Source organism: Caretta caretta, chromosome 2 (assembly GCF_965140235.1).
Source record: "Caretta caretta isolate rCarCar2 chromosome 2, rCarCar1.hap1, whole genome shotgun sequence".
Classification (NCBI taxonomy): domain Eukaryota; kingdom Metazoa; phylum Chordata; order Testudines; family Cheloniidae; genus Caretta; species Caretta caretta.
The window spans coordinates 85,846,156-85,860,717 of record NC_134207.1 but is presented as its reverse complement, the minus strand read 5'-3'; the positions used below and the strand labels follow the sequence as shown (position 1 = coordinate 85,860,717).

The following is a 14,562-nucleotide window of genomic DNA, read 5'->3' as shown; positions in this document are numbered from 1 at the left end:
TGCTTGGTGGGGATGACACATAAAAAGTAGATGGCACCGGTTAAGGAATCCCTTGAATTTTTGGCGGTTTCCATCAAGGCATTTGAGTCAAGGCCCCTGTTTGAGTGGTTGAGCCACCATTCATGCCTGGAGTATAACATTCTTCTCTTGCAAGCAGCCCACTAATTCGCAGAGGGCTTGGTTTTCTGCTAAAAGTTGCATCACCTGAGCCCACAGAGCATGAACCTCGGTCTGGAGACAGACGACCTGCTTCTGTGCATCTGGTGCCCTGTGTGGTGTGCTAGGCAGCAGGAGGCCCATCCCTTCCATCTTACTACTGGGGCATCATCTGATCAGAGACAGTCTGTGCAATCTATTACAAACTGGGTTATGGGCAGTCAGGCCTAGCGGTCAAAGCAGGAATCAGGGACTGGGAAACAGAATCGAGGATTGGAACCAGACTCAGAGACCGAATTCAAACCCGAGTCAGAACCAGGAATTGGAACCAGATTACCTGGAGTGAAGGAAGGCAAGAGCAGAGCTGGGTTCAAGGCAGGAGCAAGGCTGGGACAGGTCTGGGACAAGGCGAGGAAACAGGGACAAGAAGAAGACAGCAGTGAAGCAGGAACAAAGCAGGGTCTGTACCAGCAACAGGTCAGGGATTGGCCTTGTTGCACACACAGCTTCCTGGGACTCCCTCCATGCTTAAATAGTAGCGCCTGAACCAATCAGCATCACAGGGGGTGCTACCATTCAGGTTTTCCATGGCTGGCACATCCTGTGGTGCCTCGTTTCCCAGGATTTACAGTGCAGTGATCTTGGCTGTGCTGTGGCTGCCAGGTGGTGGCATGGAAGTGTCAGTCATCTGGAACCCTGGACACCTAGGTTCTAGCCCACCAGGTCCGTACGCTCAGGGGTGTGGAGAGTAAGGACATGTCTACACTTACCGGTAGAGCAGCACAGCTGCAATCGATGCAGTGAGTGTCAATTTAGCGGGTCTGGTGGAGACACGCTAAATCGATGGGAGAGCACTCTCCCATCCATTTGTGTACTCCACCTCCCCAAGAAGCATAAGAGAAGTCGACAGGAGATCTTCTCCCATCGACACAGCGCAGTGTAGCCACCGTGGTAAGTGGATCTAACTACGTTGACTTCGGTTACATTATTCACGTAACTGAAGTTGCGTAGGTTAGATCAATTTACCGCGGAGGTGTAGACCAGCCTTAAATTTCTGCAGCCCTTGAAAGGATGCAGCTTATTGCTTTTCTTTTACCCTTAGTTCCTCCCTACCCACTTGCTTGCAGGAGGAAGTATCCAGATATCTGGGCCTGTGCTCAGCACTAGACTTGAAACCAAGATCCAGATAGGCTGAACAAGCTGGGGAGCCCTTAATTCTTCTTACTTTCTTAATCAGTCATATAAGGTGTAATGATGCTGGTTCTGGCGGGACCCAACTGAGAGTGCCAATTTAGGACAAATTGCTTCAAGCAGGGCAGTTACAGCCCAAGTCTGGGGTTTTTCCACCTTTAAGGCAAACCAAACCAGCCAAACAGAACAGACTTTGGTCTTGCCCCACTGGCTAACCACAAGTCACACAAGCAATTCCCTTAGACACTTCAGTTTCCCAGTATCACCACCAGTGCCACTTGTTATGGGGACAAATGGTTATGAAAACCAATACCGCAGTAAAAGAAAAAAGGTTTTCTTGATCCCAAAGGACCAATCCCCAGACCCAGGTCAATATACAAATCAGATCTTACCCACAACTCACGCTGTTGCCAATCCTTTAGAATTTAAAATCTAAAGGTTTATTTATAAAAGGAAAAAGATATAGATGAAAGCATGAGTTGGTTAAATGGAATCAATTACATACAGTAATGGCAAAGTTTTTGGTTCAGGCTAGCAGCAGTGATAGACTAAACTGCAGGTTCAAATCAAGTCTCTGGAGTACATCCACAGCTGGGATGGGTCTTTCAGTCCTTGGTTCAAAGCTTCAATGTAGCAAAGTTCCTCCAGAGGTATGAAGCAGGATTGAAGACAAGATGGAGATGAAGACAAGAAGACAAGATAAGGCATCAGCCTTTTATAGTCTTTTCCAGGTGTAAGGACACCTCTTTGTTCTTACTGTGGAAAATTACAGCAAAATGTAGTTTGGAGTCACATGGGGAAGTCCCTGCATACTTTGCTGAGTCACAAGGCATATCTGCCTTCTCTCAATGGGTCAGTTGTATAGCTGATGGTCCTTAATGGGCCATCAAGAAGGCTAGGCACAGTGACACCAATTTGTCTGGGGTGTTACCCAGAAGCATAGCATAAATTTGAAATACAGACAGTATAGAGCCAATATTTATAACTTTAACTACAAAAATAATACATACATATAGACAGCATAATCATAACCAGCAAATCATAACCTTGTCTTCGACACCTTATTTGACCCCCTTTATAGAAGATTTGGTGCCACTACAGGATCTTGGTTGCAACAATGATCTATAAAGTCCCAGATTATGTCAATAACATCACATAAAGCAATGGCACAATCTAGCCCTGTGTCCCTCATTTCAAGGAACAACTTTACTGCTGACAAAGAACATCCTACAGGGGAAAAAATTACAAAGCTAGAAGTAAAATTCTTGGAATAAAAAAAAAATCTGTGCGGATCACATTGGAGGAAACCTGAATTGACAACAGTATTGTCAATCCTTAATCTAAAACGGCTGTCTAGGGGTCTCTCAATCCATTCTTAAAATAACTGTTGCTGTAAGTAAAATCCGTTTGAACTTAACACTGTGTTGCAGTAGCCATTAAGGGGAAATTTTCAAAGGCACAACTGGCAGTTGTTGTTTGTGCCTTTGAAATTTTCCCCTAAAATATTGACCTAAACTGATTGCAAGTAATTATATTCCTTATACAAAGTGTGAAAGGCATATTGAAAATACGGCGGGAATGTTAGTTACTTGTAAACCATAACAGTGTCCAGTGAATTTGTCTGTCTCAAGCAACAGTGTTGAGATGCTCCCTTAAACGTTTTGCGAGATACTGCACCTTAAACCTTTCACTGATCCAGGTCTACTAGTCACCCAAATCTCAAATAATAGTAACTTTAGAGGGAAATTCAACCATTGTCAGAAAGAAGGAAACATTTTTGTGGCAGGTCTCTTTAATTTTGTTGTTGTTTTTCTTGCTGTTGTTAACCAGACCTCTGAAGCAGAGCTATGAAATGTCAGCAGTCCTGATGTAGACAGTAGAATTTCTATTACATATATTTGTGCACACTGAGCAGTCCTTTACATCGTGAGTAATCCCACTAATTACAGTGGCACTAATTCCAGAGGAAGATTCTTCTCAACATGAGAAGACACACAGAGAAAGATAGGTTTCAGAGTAACAGCCGTGTTAGTCTGTATTCGCAAAAAGAAAAGGAGTACTTGTGGCACCTTAGAGACTAACTAATTTATTTGAGCTTATGCATCCGATGAAGTGAGCTGTAGCTCACGAAAGCTTATGCTCAAATAAATTGGTTAGTCTCTAAGGTGCCACAAGTACTCCTTTTCTTTTTACAGAGAAAGATGTTCGCTGCCCAATCCCATAAGAGTTTACAATCCTGCTGGGTCAATGGAAAATCTCCTGTGATTGAATTTTAACTTCAATTTACTTTGTAAAGCAAGCCTAGCTAAATTAGAAAAGTCATATGAAGTCACTGAATATCTGCATGCATGAATATGGAGAGCAACAAAATAACACCATCAATAAAGAGCAGTTGATAGTTCTTTGAGTGCTCTGCATATTCCCATTTCTGGGTAATGCACTGACTGGTGCAGGTTTCAGAGGAACAGCCGTGTTAGTCTGTATTCGCAAAAAGAAAAGGAGTACTTGTGGCACCTTAGAGACTAACCAATTTATTTGAGCATGAGCTTTCGTGAGCTACAGCTCACTTAGTGTCATCTCAAAGAACTTGGGTTACAAGTAAGTAACCTTAATTGTCTTTTAAATCTTGTATCTATAATAGTCAGTTCCAGAACCCTAACATTTAAATAAAACAAATTCCTTTAAAAATTTAATTTTAACATCACTTCACATTCACGTTAATTAAAGTGTGTTGTAGAATAACCAGCATCTGTAATACACTGGATAAACTTAATCTGCATTTTGAGAGTCCATCATTGACTTCATAAAAAAAATTAGCACAAAATACTGTTATTTGAATAACATTATAAATGTGCATACCATTTGGCACACAAACTATCTGAGTAGATGAATGTAGTTATGGTACCAGCCATGTGTGTATGTCCTTGGTAATTAAGACAATAATAAGTAAAGTGATTCAGCTGCCTTACTATCTTTCTTAAAAATACCTTCTATTTATATCTGGTTATTTCTTCAGGTTGATGACGCTGAAGAATCCACCAAACCAGGTGAAAATAAAGCAACGAGTAAGTTCCAATCCATAGGTGTTCAAGTAGAGGAGGAGAAGTGGTGAGTAAACATTCATTTGATCTTCTGAATGCACATGTACAATATTCCCTTTCATGCCTTAATAAAAATATCTCAAAGCAAAATCACACCAGTGAGACCAAATATCCAAGAGCCTGGCACGCAAACAGCATCCTTTTGAGTTTTTATAACATTTCGTATTTTAAAAAGTAGATATGAACAAAGGTCCCTGAAGGTAAAGCATGTACATGTTTCCACAATTCATTATGTTCCTGTTTTACAATTACATTAAAAGTGATGCATGTTCATTAGGAATGTCATATTTTAAAAGGTATAAAAACATTTTCAAAATCTTTTCTAAAAGAATAAACAAACAAAATCTCACTTAAAAATAATATGAATCTTGCCATAGGAGACCATTTCTGTTGATATTATCTCTCTCAGTAAAACACTGTAGTCTGAAATCATAGGTGAATGGCAGCTGAGCAGAGATGTGTGGTCATGGTTTGAACTCAGGACTGGGAATTAGGCTGACCTGTGTTCAAATGTTGGATTTGAGACTGATCTCTGGAGGGATTTTGACAAGTCAATTAATTTGTCTGCCTCAGTTTCCCTATCTGTAAAAGATGGATAGTAATATTTTCTTGCCTATACTGTGAGGATTAATTATAAAGTAATATCTGTAAACCACTTTAAAAATAATACTGTGTTATTGCTCTGTTGACCAATACAGTGACAATATGTATTGCTAGTTTTGAAGCTGGTAGTCTAGAATTAAATGCACCATCTTGACGTTTGTGGGTACATGAGTACAAGCAAGGAGCTGGCTTCTTGTACATTTCATCCCCCTACTTGTTCACAAGAGGACAACAGATAGGTAATATGCAGTGTCGTTGTAGCCATGTCAATCCCAGGGGTATTAGAGAGACAAGGTGGTGACAGAGACAGAAGTTGGTCCAGTAAAAGATATTATCTCACCTGCCTTGGTCTCTCTAACAAATAGGTTAAGCAGGGGATGGAGCTGAAGTGCATGAGTGCCTGCAATCATGATAAAATTCACCTCCTGGATTGGCTGTTGTTGGGTTGCTGTGCTGGAAAGTTGAGTATGATTCAGTGTTGTGTCTCGCTGATTTTTCAGGAATGGTAGGAGAGTTAAATGAAAAACATTATATACTTCAGAGAGCCATAAAATTTTGAGTAATTATCCTTCACTGAGATTTTTTGTAACCCATTGTTTTGCGACACCTAAAGTAAAACGTCAGTTTATAAAACCTGAATCTCTTCTAGAGTTGTTTATTAAATTAGTGCTTGAAATAAAAATAAAGAAACCCACCTCTGGCATTTATGCTTCCCCCCCCCCCCGCCTGAAGTGCACTTCATCTCTGCGAAATTGCCAAAGTGACTTTTACCTTGTACATTTAATCTATGACCAACCAAACATGTAGGGCAAATCCTGATCCCTGCACAAACCTGACTCAGTGGGTTTCATATGAGGGTTGGGTGAGGGGCAGAATTTTCTCCTTCCTCTCAGGACATGGAGCACCAGCGGAGGTGCTCTACTGCCACGGCTGCAGAGGCGGACACAGTCCCTATGATCCCCTTTCAGTGGGGAGTTTTGGTTGGTTCCGTGGGCCACTCTGCCCAAAAGCCGCTGGGCAGTAACCTAAAGAGCACTGTGAAGAACTGCTTCATTCCAGGCAGTGGGAGAATAGTTCCCCTGAGCAGACTCTCCATGATGGGGAACCCCCTCCCACCAGCAAATATTTGGTCCTGCTTTGAGAAGGGGGTTGGACTAGATGACCTCCAGAGGTCCCTTCCAACCCTGATAGTCTATGATTCTATGAACCACTTCCAGCTGGGGCCTGGCACTTTCCTACAGTCTGCAGGATTTGGCCCATTGACAGTAGTAGAGAGTGGGTCAGAAAAGTATTTAGCACTAATTTTCTATATTTGACTGTTGCACATTTGCTAAGATGATAACCAAATCACCTACATAATTGTTAAATAGACCAGCATGTCATTATCTTCTACCTGAGCATTTCTGTTGTGGCTCTAAAAGGTTAAGGGGACTTCAGGGGGGAAATCTGAACTGTAGTGACCTTATTATGCTGTTGCTAAGCAAGATCCTCATGAACTGTTAAAACACCTCTTTCTGGAAGACATTCCTTTACATACGCATCCTGAGCCTCCACCCCCCACTGCTTTTCTAGTGTTAAGTAAATTAGCGCATTTAAATAGGTGATGACAGCCACCCTACTCCTCCCCAAGCACAAAAGAAATAAGTGTCCAAAATAAGCCAACCACTGATAGTAAATACCTTACTTAAGCAGTATTCTTTCTGTTGCTGTTTTTATTGTTCTAGAGAGCAAAATCAAGAGATAGGATTTGCCTGTCAAGGTCTATACTGAGATAGCATTATTTCTGCATTACCTAAGGACAGCTGTGTTTTGGGATTTCTTGCTGATAAAGTTGAAGCTGCTGCTGTTTTGAGCAAAATGGCAAATAGTAATCCATCATGTACTTCCAGAAATGAACTGACTGATAAAAGACAGCAACCTAATAGTCAGAAAATGAGTGCACTCAAGACACAAAGGGCTTATCATCACAATTTGGATTCCTATGCCTTTTGTTAACATAGGGGAGGACTTTTAATGAATATCTCTTAAAGGATAGACTTGTAAATGGAGTGCATTCTTCCTGGCCCCAAACCACAACATCTGCAGAAACACAGAGAACTCATTTCAGATGGATACATGACAAAGAAATAAACCTGTTAAAGAAATCATCTTCCAGGGCACTGAAAGAAAAAATACCGTAGAAGACTGACTCTAAAAGGATAGATATATTAATCGAATCATTAATCAACGTATGTTGTGAAGCAACAGAATTGCACCAGCCAAATCAACATATGTCATGAAGCAACAAAATTGGCCTTCCTCTACATCAAGAGCCCTCCCCTGTGGCATTCTACAAGATCCATAATTTCTCAACCCTCTCTTTCATTCTATCTACTTTGTTCCCCTTGGTCATCTTACTGCGTGCTACCCTCAATCTTCACCACCATTCCATGCTGATGAAACTCATCTCTACATGTCTTTTTATTTCCTTAATGACTCCTCCTTCTTCACCTTCTGTGTCTGGACCAAGGAAACAGGAGGGTTTGTCTCAGTTTCTCCATCTCAATGTCTCAAAAAACAGAAGTGCTTCTTTTACAGAAGGGGAGCATCCTCAACACATAGCTCTATCCCTTCCATCTTCCTCCTCTTGTAGTGTCTACACTATAGTGTCACAGCTGCAGCACCATAGTGCAGATGCTTCCTACACCAACTGAAGGGGTTTTTCTCCTTGATGTAATAAATCCATCTCTCCAAGAGACAATCTTCCATTGACATAGCTGCATCTACCCCAAGAGTTAGGTTGACCTAACTATTCAATTCACCTAACTACTCATGGCATGAAATTTTTCACAGCCATGAGTGATGTAGGTTGTTCTAATTTTTAACTGTAGAAGAGGCCTCAGACTTCCATTCACCTCCACTATATGTACCTTTAATGCATCTTTTACTCACAGCTCTCTTCCTACACTACCTGTGTTTATAAATTTCCTCATCATTATCTCTGCAAAGTTGTCCATATTCAAAAATGCCTTGGGTCCAAATCTGTTATGCTTTTTATTCAACTCTGTGTCCTCTTTCCCCTTTATTATCATAACTCTTTCATACTGGCTCCCAAGCCCCAGCTCTGCAATGTCGCTCAAATATAGATGCCTTGTCCACCTTTTCACATGTCCAATGATCATGTGTAACCTTATGAACTGGTTGCAGTTACTCACCTACCCCTCACCCTTTCCCACCCATCATTGCTAACTACATCCCCCCAATCCTCAGATGACTCACTCATTTAAGGGGAAATTTCAAACCCTTGCTGTCTTCATTTTTATAGGCTGGATCAGGTTCATGGAGACTTATTTTGTGGTCTTTCATTTTCTCTACTCCTCTCCTGATCTTTCCGTTCACCTGTGACTCAATCTTCACCTGAAGGGACCACCTCTAAGGCTTTGTCTACACCAAATACTTGAATTGTTTGTGCTTCAACTACTTGTATCAAACCAATTGAAGCACAAGCTATTCCGTGCACCCACACTAGCCATTCTGAATTGGTTTAAGCGTTGTTCCACATCCTCACTAGTACTGTTCTAGACTGATTCAGCTGCAGTGCCCTCACCTGTCCCACTGCTCAATGGTAATTCCCTATCTCTGCGACCCTCACATTGTCCCCTCCAGCCCGATCTAGGCCTCCATGGTATCCCCTCCCTATCTTTATCCCTATGGTATGCCATTCCCATACCTCTCATTCACATTCTAAGTTGATAACTATCATTAGTTCGTTGGATGTAAGCCTGTCATAAATGGTTTATTAGAAAGAGACATGCAGCCAGTGAAATAATCATAGTTGGTTGACCAAGAATACTGTCCTGGGGCAAAACAGGGGTGTTAAACACCCACATAAGTGCCTTCCCACCTTTCCAGGCCAGGGAAAGGTGCCCTCTTCCCCTGGATACACTTCTGCTCTGTCTAGTACATTAGATTTTATCAACTATGTACACGGAGACTCTTTCACATTAAGGAATAGTATCTCAGTTTTGGTTTGGGGGGTTTTAACCTACTAAAATAGAACAATAACATATTCTAAGAGGCTAAATTACAGAGCAAAATGTTTTCAGCAAAATGTGAAAAATCGACCAAGACTTCTACAATTGCTTTAAATGCTATGAGAAGAAAAGAAAGAGAGCCCTCTTTTTACTCTGGCTTTTATGAGTTTGTGGAGCACAATACTTCCTATGCTGCCTTTTTCACTTAGTATCTAATTTAGCTTAGATGCTGTTGCATTAACATTAAAACAAACTTACATGGGTTCCTTCTTGTGTCGCTTTAACCCAAAAATTAATCTGTCAGCAGATTATTGGATTTTATTGTTTTATGTTTGTAGTCTGTTGTTCCTCTGTTGCAAGTCAAACTTCTCAAATCTTAGATCTTTAGGTGAGAAATCTCCATCTGTACTTCAGCTAAGGTGCTAGGATTCATATTGACTTGGTTCTGATCTGAAGCATTGTCTGTCCCCACTTATTCTGTCAGTGGAAAACGTTTCACTGAACAATTCTAAAAGATCATAATAACATAGAACAACAATAGAGGAGTAGAAGAAAGATAGTTACAAACAAAAGATTCCATAACCTGATAGCCCCGTTAGTCTATTACCTATATATGACATGAATCTTGAAGATATATGGTTCGGGATCCTGCCATTACAAGACACACATGTCAATGATATTGAATCTGCTAGCCTTTTCCACAACTTGCTTTGTTTAATTAGCATCACCATAACCTTGGCAGACAAGCACAATACAAGAAACAACAGAACCAATAGGTACGTAATGAAGCCAGTTGAAATTATTAGAAGTGCCTTTGTGAGTTGCCATCTGTAAGATGCTTTGGAACCTCTTGCAGTAGAAATGTAAACATGTTTCTCAAAAGGAACACAAAGAAGCAGCAGAGAGATGAATACTAACGACTGGCCCTGCTGTTGCTGTTCAGAACAGACACTGTATTGTGCCCCAGACTGGTTTATCCAGTCTGCGGTTTCATGGTTTTCTGCACTTAGGCCAGATATCTGTTGTTCTCCAAAGTTGTAATTATTACACCTTATGCCTGCAGGGCACAAACGAGCATGAAAGAACTGAATCTAAAAGCAGGGGAAGAGGCAAGTCCATGAGTTCATGTTTTTAGATCCTTACTCTAACAGTCAGCAATTTACGAAAGCTTTTTTTTCCAGACTTAACTAGTTGTGAATGCTCTGTATGCGTAAAGACATTGTAAACTTTGCACGTTAGCTGTAGAAACTCTCCTGCATTATTGTTGTTGTTGTTATATTATTATTTATTTGTATTACTGTAATGCAGTCATGTATGCAGCATGGAATTCTAATTGACATAAGCAGAGAGGTTCTGGATACAGATAGTAGTTTGTAAGAATAGAACATCTTAGAAATGGGTGGAGGACAGACGTTACTTTCAGGAATAAACAAATATTAGCTGAGGCAGTTTGTATAGGTATGCTCTGGGCACAAAGGCAATGCCTTCCATCTACAGCCTTTTTCATGCAATTAATTTGTATTTCTTTGGGACAGGTCTACGCTAAGAAGTTAGGTCAACCCAGCTACATCGCTTAGGGGTGTGAAAAATCCACACCCTTGAGCGACATAGTTAAGCTCACCTAACTCCTGGTGTAGACAGCACTAGGGTGGATGACAGAAGCGCTAGTGACGGACCAGTTCTTCCATTGACCTAGTTAATGCCTCTCAGGAAGATGGATTAACTATGGCAAAAGAGGGAGAACCCCTCCCATTGCTGTAGTGAGTGTGGCAGTTTAAGCGTAGATATAACCTCTGAGTTATTTAATTCTAACCTGATGCTGTATTCTGTTGACAAGTCATTTTTCTTCTGAAGGCAGATGCCTTTACTCAGTCCAGTGCCAAGAACAGTCTGTTAGGCAAGTCTATAGCATTGTTCTTCTTAGATAGGCAAGCAAAACTAGGCCATTCTCTTTTATATGTTGAGCGGAGTCTGTGTTTGGTGGCACCAGCTCATATGGAAAACATGAAGGATGTACTCCTGAAAGTTTTAAAATGTGGTGCCTCTGGCAATATATCGTCCTGGTAAGCAGAGCTTGATGTTTTCACACGTGGGATTTGTTGTATATTGGAAAGCCAGACTGTTAACTGCAGTTCAAAAAGTCATTCAGTTCGCACAGACACTAAGGAAGAAGCATATCAGCATCTGACTCGAGCTTGGTCTACACTACCAACTTACGTCAGTATAACTACGTCGATCAGCATAGATATACCAACCTTTACCCCTGGTGTAGACAGTGCTATGTCAATGGGAGGGCTTCTCCTGTTGACATAGCTATGGCCTCTTGGGGAAGGGGAGTACCTACGCTGATGGGAGAAGCTCTCCTGTTGGCATAGTAGCATCTGCACTAAGCACTATAGTGGCACAGCGGCACCCATGCGGCGCTGTAAGTGTAGACAAGCCCTAAGACACACAAACTGTGGTGAAGTCACAAGAGACCTCCTGAGGGGCCTGGGGAAGATGTGCTGTCCATATTAAAGGAATTGCTTTCCCCCATGATTGCTGTCCCAGGATATTAATTATCATTAGAAGAGGAATGCTTTTTAAAAAAAATTGTCTTGCTATCTGTGGATCCTGACTGAACAACTAAAAGGGGACTCTGTGTGTGTGTGTCTGCGTGTGCGTTTGTATATGTTGGTGGCCACTCCAGGAAGAGGGGAGTAATAAGAAATATAAAGTGAGAAAATGTGAAGAAAGAATTTTGCTTATTAAAGAATAAATAAATACCTAAAACTGAAGAGATCTGTCTACATCATATTTTGTAGTTTGTCAGTGCAAATGGAGCCTATCATGTAAAACTTTAATTGGATAACTGACTTTTGCACCACCTAACAACCTTTTTCAAAACAAGTGCACAAAAGCAGCTGCTTCATTAAAAACATTATGTTGTATGATGTAAAAAAAAGTCTCTATAATTATAATAAGCTTGACAGATGCAGATAACACAAATCTGTTTTACTGAGAACACAACAGGTACCATTAACAATTTCCTGCAGAACCCTGTGTCTTGTTTTAGTATTGAGGAGCCCCTCCCAACTCCCATTTTGCCTTGTTGTGCCTCTCTCAAAGCTTCATATCAATAGCCATTCTTCTTCTGCTCCAGTAGGATTAAAGAGGATTCTCTTCTAAGTCTGTCAGTGAGGCTCCTTGCCTGGATGATCACTATTAAATGATGCAAGATTCTCCCTCACCATCCTCCCATCCATCACTCCACCAGGGATTAAATACACTTGACCAGATTTTGCTCTCAGTTACATATGGTAAATCTGGACTCACTCTTCAGTGGAGCAATAAGAAGAGAATGAAAATGAGAACAAATGAAAATGAGGTCTGAGTCCAGCCTAGTGCCTCTCCTGTATTCCCACCCGCTAGAAGGCTAGGCCTGAAAATAGAGCCATGGTCTTCGAAGGGTAGGGTTCAAACTGGGCTAGCTGACAGTAGCTTGGAAAGCAGATACTTTCTTTGAAAGGGAGTGAGGAGCAGGAGGCAATTGCCATCTTGTACTCCAGAATCTATGTTTACATTAAACACAATTAAGGGCTGGATTCCCCAGTACACTATTGCTGCTTTGCACTTCTCCCACAATAGAGAGGTGGTACACCTGGCTTACCTTTGGCTAATTAAGGGGGGCAGGGCTCTATGGCTACTTTGCATCACTGGAGCTGTGCAAAAGGATTTATGGCTGCAGAGATTATTGTCAGATTGTGAACCAAGTGTAAACTAATGCAGATTCAGACAGACACTATTGCAGACAGCCTGAATTAGCAGTGTGGAGAGGTATGAACTGTCTCTAATCATTGCAGGTGGACGTTCACTCTGAAGCCTAATTATATTAATTTAAATGTTATCCTTTTTACTTATTTCATCATTCCACCGCTCTCTGTTCTCCTCCCTAAAGAGGTAGGCTAGACAGCTGCCCCGGTTACTTTCTTCCTCTGTGCTCCCACACAGGTCTCCAGACCTCACCTACTCACAACATTCACTTGACCCCCTATATTTCCCTCCATTTCTCTTCACAATCTACAACCCCTCATATTCACCATTTCTGCCATGCCACATTCTCCTGCAACACACTCAGTTGCCTCCTACAACCCTTCAGTCTGCCTCCTGCCCCTTACGCTCCTCTTTGCCCCTTCAGTTTGCCTCTTCCCCCCACATTCTCCTGTACCCTCTCTGTCTGCCTCCTGCCTCTCACGCTCTCCTGCTGCATCCCCTTTCAAGGTACGTCTACACTGCATGCTTCTTTTGGGAGCACGGCGCGTACATATGCGCAGGCCCCCCTAGCATGGGTATAAATAGTAGTGTAGCCAGTGATGCATGGCTTAGGCAAGTAAAGACGTGCCTGAGAAGGCTGTGGGTATGTACTCAAGTACATAGCCTACACAGCTCTCTGCTCGCCCAAGCAGTGCCTCCCTCTCTACACTGTTATTTTCAGCTGCATAGTGTCCTACTGCCTCCCTCCTGCTGGAGTCTTTTCCCGCCACAGGAAAAAACTCTGGCAAAGAGGCAGCAGGGGAAGGCTCACCATCTTTCTCTGGTGCCCTTCCCTGCAGCAGGGAAGGACTCTGGCAGCAGTAAAAGGCTCTAGCAATGGTGTTTCCCCACTTCCTTCCCCTGCCAGACCCTCTTCCTCCCCGCAGTGAAAGGCTCTCACGGCAGAGAGCGGCTGAAGCCTTTCTCCGCTACCTCCAGGCTGCTAGAGTCTTTCACTGACCCATGTAGCTACACACTGCAGTGTGAACACAGCCTGTTTTTCACTGCAGCGTGTAGCTACATGTACCATACCTCATCAACAGTAGTAGGTAGTATAGACTTAACCTCAGTCTGCCTCCTGCCCTGGCCTTTCTCTGACTCCCCATAGTTTCCTGTACTATTTCCTCAACACACTCCCCGTTCCTCCTCCCCCAACAGTCCCATTCCTGGTATCTCCATATTCTCCCATCTCCCTTACATGCTGACTAAAGGGCTGCTTTCTTCCCTCAGAGGAACCTGGCTTCAGCCCTATTAGAAACAATAGGAGACGAAGGCCATATTTGCTGAGGGAAGCGTCATTGTCATCTACAAATCTTAGGACATGGTGACCATCTTGCAGAGGGTAGCCTGTGGCTTTAGTCTGGCTGACAATAGTGGGAGATGGTGGCCATTATGGATATGGGCAGAAGATTGTGATATTGAGGGAGGAAATTAGAAAATCCCAGAATCCCTTAAAAAAACAATATTGTGAGACTTGCAATACAATTATGAGAGTTGGCAATAATGACTTTTTGTGAAGAAGTAAATTAACCTATTCATGATTGAGATACATTAGAAATTAACATATAGAATATTTATGCCGAAAAGACTTTTCCTTACCTGTGCCTTCATAAAAATGCTTTATGTTATTAATTTGATGGTCATAGCTTATTGGCAATCTCAGCAGAGAGGCAAGGACTGAATGTACATGGACACTGAACTACCCT

At 42.0% G+C, this 14,562-nt stretch overlaps 1 protein-coding gene across 8 annotated transcripts in view; it reads left to right on the top strand.

Moving 5' to 3' along the window:
- DLGAP1 (DLG associated protein 1) overlaps positions 1-14,562 on the top strand; it is a 634,484-nt gene that overhangs the window by 600,893 nt on the left and 19,029 nt on the right. For all 8 annotated transcript variants that reach the window (XM_048840362.2, XM_048840361.2, XM_048840359.2 and 5 more), the window contains one exon: positions 4,364-4,455. In XM_048840362.2, the coding sequence (XP_048696319.1) occupies positions 4,364-4,455 (92 nt within the window). The remainder of the gene's footprint in view (positions 1-4,363; positions 4,456-14,562) is intronic.